This window comes from Mustela lutreola, chromosome 4, assembly GCF_030435805.1.
Source record: "Mustela lutreola isolate mMusLut2 chromosome 4, mMusLut2.pri, whole genome shotgun sequence".
Classification (NCBI taxonomy): Eukaryota; Metazoa; Chordata; class Mammalia; order Carnivora; family Mustelidae; genus Mustela; species Mustela lutreola.
Window position 1 is genome coordinate 52,112,119 of NC_081293.1, and position 23,413 is coordinate 52,135,531.

At 35.1% G+C, this 23,413-nt stretch overlaps 1 protein-coding gene across 2 annotated transcripts in view; it reads right to left on the bottom strand.

Annotated features, from left to right (window-relative positions):
- The window catches only part of ADK (adenosine kinase), a 541,004-nt gene that overhangs the window by 99,373 nt on the left and 418,218 nt on the right, over positions 1–23,413 (bottom strand). For both annotated transcript variants that reach the window (XM_059169841.1, XM_059169842.1), the window contains exon 8: positions 8,757–8,792. In XM_059169841.1, coding sequence (XP_059025824.1) covers positions 8,757–8,792 — 36 coding nt within the window. The remainder of the gene's footprint in view (positions 1–8,756; positions 8,793–23,413) is intronic.

The following is a 23,413-nucleotide window of genomic DNA, read 5'->3' on the forward strand; positions in this document are numbered from 1 at the left end:
ATCAAGTTGCAATAATTTAAAATAAAATAAATTTTATTTAATCTATAGTCTCACCCACTTGCCTTTACATTATTTTGAAGAAAATCCCAGATACAATATAATGTTACTTGTAAATGTTTTATTATGTATCCCTGAAAGGTAAGGACTTAAACATAACCATGTAACTATTATATTTTTAAAAATTAACAATAATTTCTCAATATCAGCAAATAGCCAATTTTCAAATTTCCAATTAAAGAGACATTTGTAAAAAAAAAAAAGAGGTGGAGAGATATTTAATTATTTTAGAGGTTTGTAGAATTATGCTGACTCTGGAAATAATGTTGTTAAAATGCCAAATCTTTCAAAGAACTAAAACGAGAGAAGGAGATGCTGTTTCATAAAGATCAAGTTAAAAAAAACCTACAAATTAATTCTAGAAACTGATGCTATTTTTCATGTCACATATCTCATGAGGTTTTACATCATAAATGTTTTGATTTGAAATCTAAATCTTGAGCTATCATCAGTAGGATGTTTAGAGTCATGTTTTCAACAATGTTAGGTAATTTAAAAATTCATGTCTGAATTCAGTGGGTCTCTAGTCCATCTATGGTTTGGGCTTTATTGGTACTCTATCACTCTGCAATTTCAAACAGTTATGGGGAGAGACATACCAGAGGAGAAATATATCTGAGTGGAATCAAGAAAGTTTAATTAGAATATATAGGACAGAAAAATTTAGGTACTCAAGGTAGATAAGTCATAATGGTTACAGAGAACATAGGGAACTATGACATTTTTACAGGTATGAAAATCCTTAGTGAAATATTTGTATGTTGTTTATTCACTACATACTTAAGAAATTCCAGATGATACATGAAGCTAAGCTTCTTTTACACCTAACATGATAATTCCAGACAACCTCTGTTTCTGAAAAGAACAGCCATGTGTGGTAAGACAATGCTGCTGACCTTTCAAATACGCTGACTATTTCACTTTTGGTTGCTTATTTTAGAACAAAACTAAGCCTGAAGTCTGATAATATAAGAAAAGAAATTTCCTCAGTTTGGGGGGAACGACTATTAGAAATGACTAGTAACAGCTGAAAGGACCAAAAAAAAAAAAAAAAAAAATCAGAAAAAGCCACATAATTACAATGTTTTCGTGCTCTCAAATAAATGTATACATTTAACTAGAATGACTGACATATATTCTCCCAATCTCCTTACCACACTTAGGTTTTACAACTGTCGGAGTTCTGCTTATGATCGAGTAGATTCATATTTAATAAAGATAAAGGGGTAAATCCCAGAAACACATTCACTTTATCATCTTGGGAGCAGAATGCCATCTATGCAATGTTTTTAAAATAGAGGTCTTTCTTCAGTGTGGTATAAGAAGTAAATTAAGAATGAGAATCTATGGTTGTCTTCTACCATGCCAGTAGGAAGATATATGTATTTTTTATGGGGTTTTTTTGGTAACCTATCAAAGAAACCTTTCTTTTCTTTTTTTTTTTTTTTAAAAGAAACCTTTCTTATGTCTCAAATGAAATCTTACAAAAATGGCAATCCACGATTGAAATAAACTTTCCAAATATAAAACACAAATCTTTACAAGATGGTCAAACTTTATTCTAATTGTATCCATGTCCACAGTTCATACAAAACTACTCTGTCACTCTGGGATCACAGTCAGTAAAGACCAAATCTAAATTTCTTATTATGCCTTTGAGGAGTCATTTTTTTGGCCTCAATTGTTGATGCCCATCTAGTATGAAAACTTCTCTTTAAGCCTCAATTTTGTCTTCTCAAAGCTAAATATTTCTAGTTCTGCAGCTACCTCCATCTCCCTATAGATGCTTCTCCTTAATACTTGGGCTAACATCTTAGCAGAATTATGAAATTACAAGGGACTTCAGAGAGTGACACACCTAGATTTGTGCATCTTGAGCAAGTAAATAAACCTTTGTGAGGCTCATTTCCTCATCTATATAAAACTAAGTAAATATTTATATTAAAGGACATTGGGTGGGGAGTGCCTGAGGGGTACAGTCAGTTGAGCATCTAACTCTTGGTTTCAGCTCAGGTTGTGATCTCAGGGTCATGGGATCAAGCACTGCCTCGGGTTCTGTGCTCAGAGTGGGAGTCTGCTTTAAGACTCCCTCTCCCTCTCCCTTTGCCCCCACCCCCCGCATGCTCTCCCTATCTCTGTTTGTCTGTCTCAAATAAAATCTTTAAGGAAAATGATGTTGGGGGGTGCCTGGGTGGCTCAGTGGGTTAAAGCCTCTGCCTTCGGTTCAGGTCATGATCCCAGGTTCCTGGGATGGAGCCCCGCTGGGATGGAGCCCCACATCGGGCTCTCTGCTCAGCGGGAAGCCTGCTTCCTCCTCTCTCTCTCTCTCTGCCTGCCTCTCTGCCTACTTGTGATCTGTCAAATAAATAAATAAAATCTTTCAAAAAAAAATAAAAATGATGTTGGGGGAGAAATATGCCCAAATAGTAGGCAGAAGTTTCAAGAGAATCTAGGTATTTGCATAGTATCTCTCTTAAGATACTTCTCATTACAGATTAGTAGGTGAAATATTTGCACAGTCCTAAATATCACCCCCAAGATATTTATTAAATACAATGAGAAAATAGTAGCTTTATAAAAAATAAACTGGCAAACATCACCTAAACCCAGTGATGAAAGTGAACATCACCAACATTAAGACAATGGGACATCATGCACATCCCCAATATGATGCACTGAGAAAGGCAAATCACTTCTGGCAAAATGTGTAACTTCAACTTAATTAACAGAAAATATCAGAGAAACTCAAATTAAGGGGCATTTATAAAATGATTGGCAAGTACTCTTCAAAAGGCTCAAGAACATGAACTAGGAAAGAATGAGAAACTGTCACAGATAGGAAGAGACAAAGGAGGCATGACAAATAAATGCAGTTTGTTTTCCTGGATTAGATTCTCAAACAGAAAAATGAGTTAAGGAGAAACTGGTGAAATCTGAATAAAGACTGTAGTTCAGTTATTGGTAGCATACTAATGTTAACTTCCTTGTTTTGATCATTATACTTTCCTTCCTTTAAGATGTTACATTAGGGAAAGCTGAGTGTACTGTTTTTGCGAATTTCCCAAGTCTAAATTATTTCAAAATAAAAAGTTGAAAATAATTGTTGTGAGGATGAAAGAAGATGTGGTAAGTGAAAGACCTTAATGCAATATTTAGCACATGCTACATACTTAGTAAGTATTAATTTCTTTCCTCTAATGACCATCATTTCAATACTCTCCAAAACTGTCATATCCTGAGGTTGCCCCAAAATCTCTAGAAAGGGCCTCAAGAGTTTTGAGTATTGGGAATTAAAATTATGGTATCTAATAAGGGAGGAGAGAAATGAAAAAGGGGGAAGGAGTAGAAGAAAGGTCATACAATTTAGCTATAAGCAATGGATATAGCTCTGAAGTGCTCACTAAATCTAACATCTACAGGCAGTAGGTATTATTCTCATATCCTCATTTTGTAGGTGAGTAAACTGAGTCACAGGGTAAGAAGCTTCTTAAGGTCATAAATACACTAAGTGGTGGAGCCAGGGCTAGCACTCATGAAGTCTGACTCCAGAAATTACACTCTTAACCAGTATTCTATGCTAGCCACAGATCGTACTGCCTTTTGAATTCCGGCAGTGTGGTTTCTATTGTTATCACAAAACTATAGCATGTTCAACTGAAATAATTTTTCTGCCACATGTACAAGTCATTACTGATCTTGTATTTAAGTTTGCTATTTTTTCCTCTTAATTATTCTGGCTTGTATTTTACCCTAGTGATTTTCAATTTTTGACTTCCAAGATATCTCTCATTTTCCAAGGTCATTTGGAAATCTAATCTCCTCCTCCAATATGTTAGGATGTGAGTAAGAAAGAAGTGTAGTATATAAAGAGTACGAGACTTAAAGAGCTGGCTCTGGTTCTGGCTCCATGATATATTAGTGTGACCTTGAACAAGTCATGTAGCCTGTTTTATTGTCTGTTGAACTGATACAGCAATACATGCCCTACCTAACCCCAAAAGGTTTGTGTGAATATTAAATGTATTAATCAGATGTTGAAAAAGGTTTTATAAACTGTGAGGTATTTTATAAATGTTAAATTATGCTTTTATTGTCACTGCTGATCACACACTCAAATTTAGCATTGTCTTCCAAATTAAAGAATACACTCTCTTCATTCCATTTTTAACAAGCTGATGATACAAATGTTAATACTGTCATAATCTACCTACTCCTATAGAATACCAATTGCAGTGTTCCCACTCATTGCCTCACTTAACCATATCACATTCTTTTGTTTTCCAAATAGAAACTCCTATAATAATTATGGTGTTCACTTGACGTGTCAGTCTCGAGTCTTATCTCCAACTACCTCCTCCTCGCTTACTTCATTCCAGTCACACTGGCCTTCTGTCAGTTCTTGGAGTACACAGCACATTATGCTCTTTCCCCTTTGGGAGCCTATGTACTCCTGTTCCCTCTGTTTGAAATTTGTTTCCCTGTTGTTTGTTTGTCTTGCTTTTGTCTGTCAATGCTAGATACCCACATTTTTCAAGTTTTACTTTCCTCATAGAGTCATTCCATGACTATTGTATCTAAAAAAATAGGAACCTCTCCCACGTTTTCTTTCACAGTTCACTCTCTGATCATTTCTTTCTTGTCTTCAGGGTCTATCAAAGTGTTAGGCACAGAGTTAGCGCTCAGTAAATATTTATTGAATGAAAAGTGACTAAATGAAGAGAATTAAAGGACTACCTTTCTCTTTCTGTTACTTTTAAAACTGTCCTCTTTTGGGACTCAGTCACCTAGAAAAGCAGCATTGTACTCTCTTAGCCAGCAGAACCTAACCTAGTGTCTTATTTCTAGAAACTCTGGGTGATCATTCATTGTATTCTTTGTATTTGTGAGGCACACAAGAACCTTAGAAAAATCCTGGGAGAATTCTTTGGGAATAAATACCTCCTGAATACTCTGTGGACCTTCTCTCCAGTGTTGATCAATAGAATTTTCTGTGATGATGGATATGTTCTACATCTGTACTGTCTACTATGGTAGTCCCTAGCTACACAGGCTATAGAGCAGACTTGAAATGTGCCTGTAGAGATTTAGGAACTGAATTTTAAATTTTATTTAATTTTAATTAATTTGAATTTAAATAGCCAAATATGGCTAATGGATGCCATATTGGATAACATAATTCAATACTTTCTTGTCTCAGTGGTAGAAGATGATAGAGTCATCAATGGTGAGAGAAATATTACAAGTTTGAGATTGTCTGGATAGAGTCAGGGTCTGTGGGGGAAATGTTGGAAAAAGGAAAAGGATTGTTTTGTTTCCTCTGTGGTGAGAAATAATATATGTTAGAGATGTAAAATAAAATTAAAATTTGTTGCTTGGAGTAAACTGAATGAATGACCCCGTAGAGAAGGTAATATATGTTAGAGATGTAAAATAAAATTAAAATTTGTTGCTTGGAGTAAACTGAATGAATGACCCCGTAGAGAAGGTATGAATTATCCTCATCATTTGGCATAGATTCCATTGCACAAAGAATGAAAATACAAAGAATACTGTATTTAGGTTTTGGAGGGATTTTCTTTATTTAATTTATTTTTAATCTTTTTTTCTTTAATTAAATCAGTTTTCAATACAGCTTTTAAAAGGTTTCATAATGAAACATATTTTTAAGTACCTTATTTTTATTTAGGTTCTAAGAATACAAACCTTTAATCGTATCAGTTCAAGATAAAGTAGATTTAAAAACACACTGCAGTCTGAACTGACTTTCCAGAATAAAAAAAAGCCTCATGAAACTTTTTACCTCAAGAATTGTCATTTTAAATTCTTAGCAGGTCTGTCATTTAAATCAGGCAGTATGCAATTTTCTATCATATATATATATATATATATATATATATATATATATCTTCTCTCTTTTGCTTTGTGCTCTGCCCAGCTCCAGTTTTTATCTCATTCTCCAGTGCCCTCCTAAGCTCCTCTTCCTACTAAAAATTGCTCAATTCATTTTAAAGATTAAAGATTTTTTTAAAAGAAAGATTATCTAAAATTTGCAGAGAAGCTAACCAGACTATCATAAACAATGCTACTGAAGATATTTCCTGATGAATAAACACTGTTTATTTTTAGAGGCATTTGGACTGGTCTGTTAACAGACATATCACTAGTGGCAATACTCAATGGCTTTGGGAACTGATTGGGATTTATAATAGAAAATAAGAGTAGGACAGCAGAGCTGGTAGAAAGGAAAAAAAAAATGCTCACCTTTCTTTTTAATCTTTTCATTTCTTTCCTCGTTCATGCCCCAATTTAGAGGTAAAATTAAGGTTGAGAGGGATAAAATGCAGATCTTGACTAGTTTGTCACTGTAGACCTGCGAGCACTGACACATTTCTATATGTATTAAACTGTAAAGATAAAGTGATTTTTCTTGTTTGATTCTTTAAAAACACCAAGTTTCAAACCTAGGCTTTCCTCTTACTATCTAATGGACTAAAGAAACTTTTATGACATTTTAAAATAATTGAATTCCTCTAGATAGCAGTCCATATGTGGTTTATATTTAATAACAAAAATATTCTACTCATGGCTGTTATATATTTTGCAATGCTTGTAGTATTTTAGGGAACCCATGAAGGGACACATCAAGACACGGTGTGTTTTACCTAATCTAACATATCACTGTCAGCATCACCAACAGAGTAGTTTTGCTATGTTAGAAGGTAATAAGATATACTATTATAAACATCATCATGTTTATATGCTGTAATCAATTATGGCAGATTTATGGTTTAAAAAAAAACAATTCTAGGTGTCAGCAAATAAGAACCAATGGAAAGGTTAATATGGTACAGATAGTAGAGAGTAGAAAAAGTAGTTTGTCCCTAAGATTGAATTTAAAGCAAATATATTCAAAGCATGTAGCTCAAGTGGGCAATAAAAGTATGAATTTGGGTTTGATAAACTATTTAAAAATTATTATCTGCAGGCACTACAGAGTCATGATCATTTGTTATGCAACATGTTATATTTCTAAGCATATACAAAACCAGTTATTTTCCAGAACTAAAATACATTTTTTAATGTTAGCACTGAAAACAAGCTATAACTTTACATTCAACAGGCTCTTATCTATGGAGAATATTGATGTAACAAAAGAGAATATTGATTGTTAATATTAAAACTTACCATTAGTGAAACTTTAACTTAAAACATTTACTTACATTTTCATGATCAAAACATTTGAATTGAATATTACCCTGAGTATATTTACTTGTGAATACCAATTGCCAGTTTGGGAAATTACAAAGTGAAACTTAAATTAGATTCAATAAATTCTTGGAAATTTTTATTCCTTCCACATGTGACTCAACCCTATATTTATAAGAATATAATAAAACAAAAAAAGAAAACTCCCAAGCAGCTATCATAGTTCTAATAATCAAGTATTTTGAGGCAAGATTTTCTGCACTGATAGGGTTTTTTCATAGAATACGTATACCATAAGCTATTGTCTTCCTCCAAGAAGAGGAAGCTTTACATCTGGTTGTCAAGTCCTATGACATGGGTAACATGCACATGTATTACTTTGTTGCTTGATAATGAATCTGCCTTTAGTACATTTAAATAATAGCTCCCTCACAAATTCATACAACACTTTGAAGAGTTCAAAGTGAGCTTACTGATAGATCTAATCAATGCTCACAGCTTCTCTGGATGGTAGACAATACTGAGCATGTAAATAAAGAGTTTCTATATTCCAGGTCTAGACACTTTAATTTTTAAAATTACTACCATGCAACATTCTAAGTTGCTGTACAGAACACAGCATTCTACATAGTTCTGGATCATAAATATGATGCTTATTCACTTATAAACTCAGTTTATGAAGTCACTGTCAGTTAATCTGGGTTCAGATTAAAGCCAGTGTTTTCTAACAATTACCTAGAAGATGAATATTTTATAGATAAAAACATGGTCTTGTCTGGTATCCTAATTTTGCCAACAACCACCACATGGAGATTTGAATCTTGACAACTAATATTTCCACTAGGAAAACAGAATTAAGACTTGGAAATTAAAGCCAATTATTGATATTTGGTTTCAGAAAATTTATATGTTTTATGCTATCAAAAAAGAAAGAGAGAGAGAGAGAGAGATGGGGGAAAAAAGATTAAAGCAGGAAGTTTATATGAGCAGGATTTAAATTAATCAGTTCATAACAACTGTTAAGTACAACCTTTTGGAAATTAATTTGCATAATGATAATCTACATGTGGTAGGGGTGAAATTATTTAAATAACATTATATTTCACTATTTAGTCTTGCTCCACCACTGCTTTAGCAGTGAATCCTTATGAAATGTAATACAGCTAATGAGGTAGCTTTTTAACTGAACAAACTGACAGGCCCCATATCTGCAGAGGCAGCTTGAAACCGTGCCCAACCTCTTGGCTTCCCAAGAGGCTTTTCAAAATTCAATAAATAACATCTGTAGGCGATGTTGGGTGCAGACCTAGCAGAGTGCGTCATAACACTGTGCTGGCAGAACAAAGAAACCATGACGACTGCCAAGTTTCCATGGCAACTGCTGCGAGGCTCTGAGAGTATAATAGCACATCAATCACTGTCCAAAAGAACTTCATTATCAGCTAGAAAAAACCTTTAGGATCTGTTTAGTGTGCAATTGTGGGTTAACTCACCTCAAAGCCTTGCTCTCTAGCAAAAGTGGCAGCTTCCTGAAAAAAAAAAAAAAAAAAAAAAAAAAAAGAACAGTTAATTATAAAGTGCTAGGTAATGAAGAAATAATCCATTTTGAAACTCATTCAAATAGTCTTCTTTTTACACAATTATCTCAATATACCCACACAGTTCAATTTTTATTCTTACACCAAAAAAGATTTCTTTTTTTCCTTGGCATGAAAAAAAAAGGCAGCATAATGTCAACACACTTCACAAGTTGGAATAAAGAAGATGTAGTACATGTTTTTACTGTAGCTGTCAGAGTGAGTTCAGGTGTTTTGACCCCAGCAAAGAAAGACAATCATTTGAAACCTAAGGTACATACTGGTGGTTGTGTTTTTAATTGAAACAATGCCTTTCAGAAAGTACTTCTGCAAAGAAGAATGTCTGCTAATAAATGTATAGATTCAGAGAAAAACCATTTGCAACCCCTAATGAAATTTATTCAGGCAAGGACCATCAATGGATGCTAAATTTCTTGGATAAAAGGATGACAGGAAGCTGGGTATTTCTTGGAATCAAAGTATCACAGATGATATGCTGGTCACGGGGAGCGAAGTATAACTTTATAATGGAAGGATCAAGCTGTCATCACCTTAACCGAGTGATCAATCTTAGCATTTTTCATCATTAATAGTGGAATCACCAAATATTCTGTGCCTTCCATTATGATGCCATTAAAAGGACATAGCACTACCCATAAAGTTTACTGGCCATATTTTTAACATTAATTAATCAAAACTTCAATTCAATAACTGCAGTCTACAGGAAATATAGAGGATAGGAGAACAAGTTAAATGGTACAATGAGAAAGTAAATGGACAAATCCATAAAGTAGGGACATCCTACAGAACAAATGTGTGGTCTCTCCAATAAATCAAGGTCATAAGAACTTGGGGAGGGGAAAAATGACAAAGAGCAATATACACACCTTAACTGAATCTTGTTTTTAACAAACCATTCAAAAAAGGCATTTTTCAGACAATTAGAGAAATTTGATTATGAAATGGGATTGAGATAACATTAGGAATTATTATTTGATAAGGTAAATGTGCTTAATTTTAGAGGTTTCTTCTGAAGTATTTAGGGATAAAATGGCATAATATATGTAATTTACTTTAGAATATTAAAAAAAGTGAAGTAAAAATGTCAAAATGTTATCAACTATTAAATCTAGATGTATTTTATCACTGAAATTTTCAATATATCATCATACCATTTGTTAGCATTGTCTTTGTTTGATGCTCATTTCAAATTTGTATTTTGTTGCCTTTTTTCCAATCTAAGTTTTTCATGGAGCTAATTGTTCAAAGATGCCACTTTTTTTTTTTTATATTTTCTATTTTCTACCTTTTCTTCCTCATTGAGGTTATTCAGAATTATCAAGTCATATTTGGAAGTTGTTTTTCTGGGGAAAAAAAATCTAGATGTATTTAGTATTTCTACTTGTCTGTTTGAAAACTTCTATAGCACATAGTCTTCCTCTCCCCAATTTCTCTTTTGTATAATATCAGGGTAACAAAGGTTGAACATTAAAAAAAAGTTAAAAATTAAAAAAAAAGATTTTATTTATTCATTTGACAGAGACCACAAGTAGGTAGAGAGGCAGAGAAAGAGGGGGAAGCAGGCTCCCCACTGAGCAGAGAGCCCGATGTGGGGCTTGATCTCAGGACCCTAAGATCATGACCTGAGCCGAAGGCAGAGGCTCAACCCACTGAGCCACCCAGGCGCCTCCCAAAAAGTTAAAATTTTTATTTTTATTTTGTTTTTAAAATATTTTATCTATTTATTAGAGAGAGAGAAATAGAAAGTGTGATGGGGGAGGTTTTAGAGGGTAAGAGGGAATTTCAAGCAGACTACATGCTGAGTGTGGATCATGATGTGGGGCTGGATCGTACAACCCTGAGATCACAATTTGAGTGGGAATCAAGAGTCAGACCCTTAACCCACTGAGCCACCAGGCATGCCTAGTTAAAAGTTTTAAATTCACAGTGTTTCTCGGTTCCTAAATATCTTAAGGGGACAATCTGATGAACATTTCTATATCTACTAATGCTCTTTAAACAGGCCATCAAAATGACAAAAACACATCTGTGTAACCAAATCCTTTCCCTTTCTGTACTCTCTGCATATACTTTAATTTTAGGACTGATAGAGAAAATAGAAGCATTATTACTTTTCAACTCAACTTCCCTCTTGAAAATGAAAAAAAAATACTGCAGACAACTGTCAAGAGCCTCTACATCTTAACTTACATTCCTCCAAAATTATCTTTGCCAAGAGATATTAATAGAAGGATGGGATTTGAGCCTGAGTAGTAAGCAGATCCAACTCAACTGAAACGACTGCCGCACCAAACCATGTAAGGCAGAAAGTAAGTCAGTGTCTCCAGCACAAATTTGGGTACTATCTACGTGTTAAGGAAAACACTGGGAAAAAGAAGTATGTATGCACTTATGGTCCAATATACTAATGACATAAAGATTTAAAGACCCATTGTGAGGGCTTGAAAAGGTTGAAATGGATGACTACAGCTAAACGCTTAAGTTAATAGAAGGAGATAAGCTGAAAGTACAATTTCTAGGCTGTTCACTAGAGAAGCATAAGGCTGATCAAGTTAGCCTTGGTGATGTAGATTAATGAAAAATTGAATTATGATCTTAACAATTGGTACAAGCAAGGTTGGCCTCTTTGATAATTTACTTACAATATAACTTGATATACCAGATAGTCAATAATATTTGCTGGCCTGGATGTCAAAGAAAAGGACAAGTTTCAAAAGCCATCAACATAATATTTTTCCAAGTAGTCCAATCCAAGAATTAACCAAGCTAATTCTTACATCAGAAAGATAACTGAAAAGCTCTGCTACAACTGCTTATTTATACAGAGCTTCATCAGAGGCATGAAGGATGCCCAGAGAACTAGAACACAAAATTAATATGAAGAAGCTGTATGGTTAAAACTGCACTAAGACATAAAAGACTCAAAATTCAACATATAGTAGTTAAAATGCCTTTTTAATGTCCAGTTTTGCTTACACAGATATAAAAAGCAATTAATTGTGCTGTTGTGGTACAGTGGAACTGACTAATTGCAAGAAGACACATATATAAACGTCAGATCATTATTCTTTAAGGAAACCAGGCTCTAGGACATTTTCACATCTGTAAACTATTTGAAGCGCCAACATATTTCTGATTGAGGAAAGACATGCTGAAGAAAAGTCAACTCAATTTTTTATCTTAGCGCCCCCTCACACAGGTTTGCTGAGCTGTGCCCTATCACTGAAAAGCTAAGCTCTTGTTCCATAGCTTAAAAAGATCTTATCTCCTGACTTCCTCCCACCTTCTTTTGATGTTGAGCTGGTGCCCCCAGTCACTCCATTAGAGAAGGCAGCTGGCTCACATCACTGCAGACTTTCCCACAGCTAACCTCTGATCTGAAGGTGTTTGTAGATACAATGATGGAACAACATTTATTTTTCCCTCCCAGCAAAACAAATAATAAAACAACACAGGGGAACAGTTTGACCTAGGAAGAATTTTAACCAGAATTTTAGTCCTCAGATTCACCGCATGGAGGGACAAAAAGAAAACACATTAGATCTTGGAAGCAGGGAAGGAAAAAGGGGCATGGATGGTGGGCAAAAGAGTAAGGCAGGTTCCAAATATCAGGGTTAATTCCAAGTAAACTGATCATACTAAATTGAAAAGGACTTTTTAGTGTGTCTTTGCAGTAAAAGTGAGAAAAGAAAACAAGCACGTCCCCATCTGTGCTGCCCCAGGGCGCCACGTACTGAGTTCACAAATCTAATGAAGCAGTCAGGTTAAAATCCAACCGCAGAGTGGATGTGACGTGTGGAGAACAGCTAGGGTTAGAATAGAGAAGCAGGGCGGTTCCTAATGCAGGTGATTATCCATGTGATAATCATTATATTTACAGGCTTTCCATTTTAGATCTGACATCAAAAATCACAAAGGAGGAGGGATTAAGGAAATAAACAAGCGACAGAGGCTTTCCTGCTCCCCTGAGAGTGTAGCACTTTCATTCATGCATGACAAGCAACAAAAGAAAACCAAACAGACCAGAAAGAATATTTCTGAGAAAGCTGGATTTCACATTAACACTTCTTTCCATTTTGATAACTTTCACTATTATGCAGTTTCCCAGACAGGTCACATTTTCAGAATTAGTTCCCATTGTTGTCTATGCTCTAATACAGTATCATTTTTGGTTTACAATGAATGATACTCACATAATATGTCTTTTACAACAACAGTAAAGTCATTTTTTCCTTCCTGGAATTGAGTGTTGTGAATAAAATGACATATAATTAAACTCTCAGACTCTCATCTACACCACGTTATTTAGGATTTGCAGTAGGCTTGCTGCTTCATTGACCAGGCTAAAAGGGTGCTAGTGAAACAACCACCAAGTACGGGTTTTGAGGTTTAAAAAAAAAAAAGAAGAAGCTGAAATTCATGGGTAATGAAAACTATGGAATACTTCCATTATGAGCTATTTAAAGGGATTAGCAAGCCACTATTAGAAAGCACAATCCTCAGGTTATACAGAAAGAAAGGAGAAACTCAGGTGCATGTTTATGAGTATCAAAGAGCTATTTCCTTTATATTCAGTTGAGGAGAAAACTGTTTTCTCTGCAGTTTGTCTGATAACACCTCAGTTTTAATTTATAAGGCAGAATGATCTCTAATCAATATTAAACTAAAATCATAAGTTGTGTTATGGTTTATTATTATTTATTATTATTTTCAAGATTTTATTTATTTATTTGACACAGAGAGAGAGATCATAAGTAGGCAGAGAGAGACAGGGGAAGCAGGGTCCCTGCTGAGCAGAAAGCCTGATGTGGGGCTCGATCCCAGGACCCTGAGATCATGACCGGAACCGAAGGCGGAGGTTTAACCCACTGAGCCACCTAGCGTCCCTATTCTTATTTATTCTTATTTCAGTTCCAATTGTTACTAGTTATACGGAAATACAAATGATTTCTCTATATTGGCCTTGTACCCTCTGACTTTGTGAAATGTATTTCTTAGTTGTAGGAACTATTATTTTGCTTCTTTAAAGGAAGGTAGTTTTCTATGGTCCTATTAAACATACCACAAAGTTGTTCTGAGAAGTTAGCAAATGCCTTTAAAAACAATATTTACCTCTCTTTTCTCCAGGGTGATTTGAAGGGTATGACTACTAACTACCACGACTACCATAGCTCGTAATACTTGCCCGTGCACTTCCTGCTCTGCACTTGAAGGCACTGAACCCAGTTAGAACCATTATCTGCTTGCTAACATTACCACTCTATTTTTGATATCAGATACGAAGGGTCCTGGTATAGGCTGAAACTTCATGGAATGAAACAAAAAGGAGAAGACCCAACTCAGGACCAAAGAAAGGTAACTTCTGACAATTATCCACAGAAAGCAGCTCATCTATCCAAACAAACTACTTTGTTGCTCCAAAGCATGGAGGAAGTGGAAAATTCACTGGGGGGCTTGCCATGGTCCTCACTCAAGTAACAGGAGTCCAGAGAAAAGCCACGGGTGTACAGAGCCACCAAATCAGTAATGTTGGTTTTACTTTGTTACCTCTCCATTCAACAAGTATTCATCACCTATGTATAGTTTCAAGCTAACAGATACTATTAACCTATAAGTATATCACCACTATAGCTACTGCAGATCTTACAAAGGTATTAGACTTTGATTCAATAATATTTGAAACAATACTGTAAATCCTAAATGGTGTGGTATAGGTGAGAGTCGATAACACATAGTCTTCTGTGTCTAAGAATGTTGTTAAGAGTCTAAGAATATTATCTTTCTATATATAGAATTCACATATTTGTATACACATTTAGATGTATAATGCTCTCTTTGAGTGGCCTTAAGTGTAAGACAGTACTGTTCAGGAGGCCAAATGCAAAGAGTACAGGGGCAGGGATATCTGGCTGGCTTAGGTGGTGAAGCAGGTGACTCTTGATCTTGGGATTGTGAGTTCAATTCCCACATTGGGTATAGAAATTACTAAAAAAAAAAAAAAATCTAAAAAAAATTTTTAAAACGGGAGAGAGTACAGGGTTTAGAATCAGAAGTCCTACACTAAGGGTATAGTTTTACAGCAATCTTGAGCAAGTCACTTAGTATATCAGTTTATATCAATAAAATTGATGCCAATAGTATCTGTTGCATTACATTGTTGCTAGGAATAAATGGAATATTTAATGGGAACCTCACAGGTAAAATAATTTTGCCTATTGAATTCAGGTTCTTGATAAGATCTCAGGATAGTTCAAACAAGTTCCAGGACATCCAAAGGACATTCAATGATTTGTCTTATCTCTGCATCATATTGTAGTAGATAGCCTCCAGATTGGCTTCCAATGATCCCCTGACTGCTTACACTCAAACTTTTGTATAATTCCCTCCCCTCAGTGTGGGGTGGACCTAATGACTTGCTTCTAAAAATATATGACACAGTGATGGGATGCCTTGTTTATTCTTTTGCTCACATGCTCTCTCTGAGCTCCTGTTCTAGAGGAAAGCTGTCACCTATGGCCCATGGCTAACAACTGGTGAGGATCTGAGGCTTGGCAAGAGACACATGAGTAATAATGGAAGTGGATTCTCCCCCAGTAGTGATATGATTACAGCTGTGGCTGACATCTTGATTACAGCCTTCTGAGGAATTCCAAGTTAGAGGCATCAAGTTAAGCTATGTTTGGAATCACCATCCACATTTTATATATGAGAATCCTAAGACTTAGCGAGGTTAAGTAACACATCCCAATTAGGATAATTCAGATTATGTTGGTCCTTACAAAAATTCTCACAAAAATCAACTCCAAGTAAGTGTGGTCAACAGATCAATCACAGGGTGAGCAAATTATGAAAAGATAATTTAGTTACATACTATCTAAATGCCTTTGTGTAACTGATTATGGTTAATAATTTCTTCTATACAGATAACCAGTGTATATTATCTTTTATATAAAATTTATTTTTTAGCATCAAGTGTCATTTCAATTAACAATGTCTTTCATTATTCTGAAGCAATGATTACCTTACTGAGAATAAAGTAAGATATTTAAGTAGTGCCAGATCCTTGGGTGAGAAAAATATTATTGAATCAAAGTCTAACACCATTATAAGGTCTGAGACAGCTGTTAGCAGTGATACACTTCTAAGTCATGCTGATATTTAATAATAAATAATTACCTGCTATTTACTTCTTTTTATACAATATATCATAAAGACTTACGTTGCTTAAGCTTTTATATATTTCCTCATGCTGTCCTTCAGACTAAGAATTACCTTTTCTTTATGCTATCTAAAAAATCATTTATATACTTTTTATGACACTGAATGAATGTTATATTATTTTTAATACACTAGTTTTGATGAGGAAAAGTTTTAATTTGAAAATAAAGTAAATGAAGGGTAGAGAAAAATCAGTAAGTGAATTATGTGCCTGAGAACTGCTTTCTAAAATAAATTTTATCACAAAAATTTCTGTACTGGGTTTTCCAAGGAATATAACACACAACTTTTGGGGGATTTTCAACCTGTGCTCTGACATTTATTACCATATGCTTCCTGTCTGCAGAATGCTGAATAGAAATATTATTTAACATTTATTGAGTGCCAAAAACTCAGTGGGGCAAAGAATAAGCTATAAAGACATTCATGGCCCCTATCCAATAGATTTATAATAAAAGTTACATAGACAGTATATAAATTATACCTCAATAAACATGACTGGGGGAAAAAAACACACACACACATTAGGCAGCCAAAACACAAGCCAACAAAATTAGGTTTAGCTTAGGACATACCTAACCCTTTCACAACGTGATTTATTAGTTGATGAGTCTATTACAGCAAGGAAAGTTGTTCATTCCCACCTTTAAGTATATTTAATGGTGGTAACTAAAGGAAAACAAAGTTAGGAAAAACACTTCAACAAAATTTGATTGATTAGCTATTTTGGTAACTTCTAGACTAGCTCAGGTTTTTCAGATACTGAAGAAAGAGGAGAGATGATAGCATAAGAAAAATCTCAGACCTCTTATTGGGCTTTTTACTGGATATTTCATTTCCATTTTTAATGAGACAACACATGCTTGGCACAAAGGAAACACTCAACAAATGTCTATTATTTTCCTTATCTGATTTGATCCTCATAAAAATCCCATAAAATAGGTTTCTCATATCACAGATGAATATCTGAAGGTTCGGAGAAATTAAAGTATGTCTAAGACCAAACAGCAGTAATTGTTACAGGTAGCACTTGGATCTGAGCCTTCCTAGATGGTTTCTGCTGATGCTCTACTGATGAACTCTTTCAGCTCTAGTATGTCTAAAAAAGGCTTTGTTTTGGAAAAATATTTTTGCTGGGTATAGAATTCTAGGTCATTAATTTTTTTTCATTCGGTGCTCTATACTTGCACTGTTTCAGATGCTAAGATTGCTGTCATTCTAGTCTTTGTTTCTCTGAATATAATGTGTTTTTTAAAAAAATCAAACTTCCTGCTTTTAAGATGTCATCACTGATTTCATTCCATTATGTTTCTTGGTATGGTTTTCTGCTTATTTTTTTTTCTGCTTGTGATTTGTTAAACTTTGGATTTGTGGGTTTATAGTTTTCATCAAATTTAGAGCAATTATGACCTCAAATATATTTTCCTTCATTCTCCTCTTTCCTAAGACTCCAAATATGTATTAGATCCAAGTATGTATTAGATCACCTGATATTGTCCCACAGCTCATTCATGCATGGTTTATAGTTTTTCAAAGACTCTTTTTTCCCTCTCTCAGTGTTTAAGTTCAAACAGTTTCTGCTGCTATGTCTTAAAGATCACTAATTACTGTTTTTTTTAAATTAACATATAATGTATTATTTGTTTCAGGGGTACAGGTCTGTGATTCATCAGTCTTACAGAATTCATGGCACTTACCACAACACATACCCTCCCCAATGTCCATCACCTAGCCACCTTATCCCTCCCATGCCAGCTCCCCTCCAGCAACCCTCAGTTTGTTTCCTGAGATTAAGAGTCTCTTACGGTTTGTCTCCCTCTCTGTTTTTTTTGTTTAATTTTTCCCACCCTTCTCCTTGATCATCAGTCTTATTTCTCCAATTCCTCTTATCAGTGAGATCATATGATAATTGTCTTTCCTGATTGACATACTTCGCTTAGCATAATACCCTCTAGTTCTATCCATGTCATTGCAAATGCCAGATTTCATTTTTTGATGGCTACATAATATTCCATTTATATATATACCACATCTTCTTTAACCATTCATGTGTATTCCTAGGTATTTTATGGTTTTGAGAGCAATTGTAAATGAGATCAACTCCTTAATTTCTCTTTCTTCTGCCTTATTGTTGGTGTATAGAAATGTAACTTATTTCTATACATTGATTTTTATATCCAGCCACTTTACTGAATATCTTTATGAGTTCTAATAGTTTTGGGGTGGAGTCTTTTGGGTTTTCCACATAAAGTATCATATATATGGAAAGAGTGAGAGTTTGACTTTTTGTTTGAATGATTTAGATGCCTTTTATTTCTTTTTTGTTGTCTGATTGCTGACTTCAGTACTATGTTGAATAAGCAGTGGTGACAGTGGACATTCCTGCTGTGTTCCTGACCTTAGGGGAAAAGCTCACACTTTTTCTCCATTGAGAATGATATTCGCTGTGGGTTTTTCATACATGGCTTTTATGATATTGGGGTATGTATCCTCCATCCCTACACTGTGAAGAGTTTTTTTATTTTTTAATTTATTATTTATTTATTTATTAAAAAGATTTTATTTATTTATTTGACAGAGAGAAATCACAAGTAGTCGGAGAGGCAGGCAGAGAGAGAGAGAGGGAAGCAGGCTCCCTGCTGAGCAGAGAGCCCGATGCGGGACTCGATCCCAGCACCCTGAGATCATGACCTGAGCCGAAGGCAGAGGCTTTAACCCACTGAGCCACCCAGGCGCCCCCTGTGAAGAGTTTTGATTAAGAAAGGATGCTGTACCTTGTCAAATGCTTTTTCTGCATCTATTGAGAGTGTCATATGGTTCTTGTTCTTTCTTTCATTAATGTATTGTATTGCATTGATTGATTTGCAGATGTTGACTCAACCTTGCAGCCCAGGAATAAATCCCACTTGGTCATAGTGAATAATCCTTTTAGTAGACTATTGGATATTATTGGAAGTTCTTCATTTCTATGTTTTGGAACGGTTTCAGGAGAATAGGTATTAATTCTTTAAATGTTTGGTAGAATTCCCCTGGAAAGCCACCTGACCCTGGGTTCTTGTTTATTGGGAGATTTTTGATGACTGCTTCAATTTCCTTACTGATTATGAGTCTGTTCAGGTTTTCTATTTCTTCCTGTTTCAGTTTTGTAGTTTTTATGTCTCTAGGAATGCATCCATTTCTTCCAGATTGTCAAATTTGCTGGCATACAGTTGGTCATAATATGTTCTTAAAATTGTTTGTATTTCCTTGGTTTTGGTTGTGATCTCTCCCCTTTCATTCATGATTTTATTCATCTGGGTCCTTTCTCTTTTCTTTTTGATAACTCTGGTGTGGGGTTTATCAATCTTATTAATTCTTTCACAGAACAAGCTCCTAGTTTAGTTGATCTGTTCTACTGTTCTTTTGGTTTCTATTTCATTGATTTCTGCTATAATCTTTAGTATTTCTCTTCTCCTGCAGGGTTTGGGCCTTTATTTGCTGTTCTTTCTCCTGCTTCTTTAGGTGTAGGGTTAGGTTGTGTATTTGAGACCTTCCTTGTTTCTTGAGAAAGGCTTGTATTGCTATATACTTTCCTCTTAGGACTGCCTTTGTTGCATCTTGAAAGATTTTAAACAATTGTGTTTCATTTTCATTTGCTTCCATGAATTCTTTTAAATTCTTCTTCAATTTCCTGGTTCACCCAATCATTCTTTAGTAGGATGCTCTTTAGCCTCCATGTATTTGAGTTCTTTCAACTTTTGTCCTGTGACTGAGTTCTAGTTTCAAAGCATTGTGGTCTGAAAATATGCAGGGAATGATCCTAATCTTTTGGCACCAGTTGAACCTGATTTGTGACCCAGAATGTGATCTATTCTGGAGAATGTTCCATGTGTACTAGAGAAGAATGTGTATTCTCTTGCTTTGGGATGGAATGTTCTGAATAATCTATGAAGTCCATCTGGTCCAGTGTGTCATTTAAAGTCTTCATTTCTATGTTAATCTTTTACTTAAATGATCTGTCCATTTCAGTGAAGGGGGTGTTATTGTATTATTGTTATTGACTATTATTGTATTATTGTCAATGTGTTTCTTTGATTTTGTTACTAATTGACTTATATAATTGGCTGCTCCCTTGTTAGGGGCATAGATATTTGCAATTATTAGATCTTCTTATTAAATAGACCCTTTAAATATGATATAGTATCTTTCCTCATCTCTTATTATAGTCTTTGGTTTAAAATTTAAGTTGTCTGATACAAGCATTGTATCAGCTTTCCTTTGATGTCCATTAGCATGGTAAATTATCCCCCCCTCACCTCACTTTAAATCTGGAGGTGTCTTTGGGTCTAAATTGAGGCTCTTGCAGACAGTGTATCAATGGGTATTATTATTATTATTTTTATCCAATCTGATATCCTGTGTTTTTTTTTTAAACTTTTTTTTTTTTAAGATTTTATTTATTTGACAGAGAGAGATCACAAATAGGCAGAGAGACAGAGAGAGAGAGAGAGATGAGGAGAAGCAGGCTCCCTGCTGAGCAGAGAGCCCCATGCGGGACTCGATCCCAGGCCCCCGGGATCATGACCCGAGCCAAAGTCAGAGGCTTAACCCACTGAGCCACCCAGGCGCCCCTATCCTGTGTTTTTTTATTGTGGCATTTTAGCCCATTTACATTCAGGGTAACTACTGAAAGATATGAAGTTAGTGCCATTGTATTGCCTATAAGGTGACTGTTACTGTATAGTGTCTCTGTTCCTTTCTGGTGTATGTTACTTTTAGGTTCTTTCTTTGCTTAGAGAACCCTTTTCAATATTTTCTGTAGGGTTGGTTGGGTGTTTGCAAATTCTTTTAGTTTTTGTTTGTTCTGGAAACTTTTTATCTCTCCTATTCTCAGTGACAGACTAGCTGGATATGGTATTCTTGGTTACATATTTTTCTTGTATAGTGCTCTGAATATATCATGCCAGTCCTTTCTGGCCTAGCCAGGTCTCTGTGGATAGGTGTGCTGCCATTCTAATGTTTCTACTGTTGTTACAGATTACTTTACAGACTGCTTGTTACAGACTACTTGTCCCAAGCTGCTCTTTGTCTTGAGACTTATAAATATTACTATTAGATAATGGGGTGATGACCTATTTTTATTGAATTTGAGGGGGATTCTCTGTGCCTCCTGGGTTTTGATACCTGTGTCCTTCCCCAAATTATGGAAGTTCTCCACTATAATTTGCTCAAATAAACCTTCTGTCCCCCTCTCTCTTTCTTCTTCTGGGATCCTAATTATTCTAATTTTGTTTTGTCTCATGGTATCACTTATCTCTTAAATTCTCCCTTTGTGATCTGGTAGTTGTTAATCTCTCTTTTTCTCCATCATTTGGTCTTCTATATCATGATTTCTCTCTCCTGAGAGAGAAATTTATCCTAGCAATTAGAGCCTCCATTTTTTATTGTACCTCATTAATAGACTTTTTGATTTTGACTTGGTTATATTTTTCCAGAACGGAATTCTCTAGTATCTTCTATGCTTTTTTAAAGCCCCTCTAGTATCTTTATTATCATCATTCTGAACTCTAGTTCTGACATCTAACTAATGTCCATTTGTATTAGGTCCTTGGCAGTTTGTACTGCCTCTTGTCCTGTCCTCCTGTTGAGCTTGTAGGTGTTCAGAATGGTTTGATAACTGCCTGGCTGAATTCCTGGGATCAGATGAAATTTAGGTCTCCTACTCCTCTGCCATCTTGCTTCTTCCACTATTTTTTTGTTCTTCTCCAATGTCTGTTTTCATCTAGTGCATCCTCTTCTCTCTAAGTTCAACCTTTTTTATGTCTCTTCTTAACAGGCTTAGGCTTTCCTTCACCTTCTTGAAATACAAAATATATATAGAAATTTTAATCCTTGTCATATAGTTGTACCATCTGTGCCATTTAGAAACCCATTTCTATTGGTTGATGTTTGTTCCTCATTTTGGGTTGTATTTTCCTGCATCTTTGCATGCTCAATAATTTTGACTGGATGCTGGACATTATGAATTTTATGCTTTTGGATGCTGGATTTTTGGTATTACTTTACACATTTTTGAGGTTTATTCTGAAATTCAGTTAGGTTACTTGGAAACAGTTTGGTCCTTTCTAGGTTTATATTTACGCTTTGGCAGGTGAAATGAGAGCAGCCTTTAATCTAGAGCATATTTGGTACCCTACAGATGTATTATCTTTTTGAGTATTAAATAAAATATCCCAGTTATTAGAGAGAGGTTTCTCCACCATGGCTCTTAGGGACATATACTGGTATTAGCCTATTAAACTTGGGGGAATGTTCTGTCTGCTTCTTTCCAATGTTTTCATCCTTTACCTTCAATACTATCCTCATACACATGCTGACCAGTATTCAGCTGAAGACTCCAAGGAACCCCTTGCAGATATAAAGTATGTGTACTTTGTCTCTTTGCAGCTTTCTTCTCTGGTACTCTTTCCTGTAAATTCTAGCCATCTTGGCCTCCTTTAGTTCTTAACTTGGTTTCAGTTCAGTTGGACCCCTGGGTTTGGGAGCCCCCCTTTCCTACGCTATAGATTAGAAACTCTGTTTAAACAGAATGCGATGACAATTGCAGGATTCTCTCACTTGTTACCTTCTCTAAGGGATCACTGTCCTGTGCTGCCTGTTGTCTAACATCTGGAGACTGTTGTTTTATTTATTTTGTCTGGTTCTACATTGTTTAAGGAGAGAAGATAAATCTGGTATCTCTTACTCAATTATTCCAGCAGAAGTTCAATGTAGGTCCATCTTAAAGTACAGATCCTAAAATGTCCTGGCATGTTCAACAAATTGGTACTTCTCTATTTAATGGTTAAAAATGCTTATGACCAAACCAAAGACAAAACAGATTGATCATTTATCTTAAGCATCTCATATACTGCTTTTTGTATCTTGTTGTACAAAGGATACAGTTCCTATACTTAGATCTGCTGCCCTAAATTGTAAACACTCTACTTTATCAGTAATCTGTATTTGAAACCCTTTGAAGAATAACTCCAGTTCTAAACCCTTTTTTACTTACATATCCCATATAATTGTCACCTTCTTGCTTTTTATCTTACGAAGTAGAAAGCCCCAGATAGGTAGTAACATCTTTCCTTTTTAAAAAATTTGTTCCCTGATCCCCTTTTTCAACTAATAGAGAGGGCTTTATTATAATGTAGGATCAACACATTATGCCAGGGTCAACAGCCTGCAAAACAATTCAAACCATTGCCTGTTTTTATGAGTAAAGTTTTACTGGAACACAGCAATATTCATTCATTTACATATTGTCTATTATTGCTTTCATGTTACCACAGCAGAGTTAACTAGTTCAACAG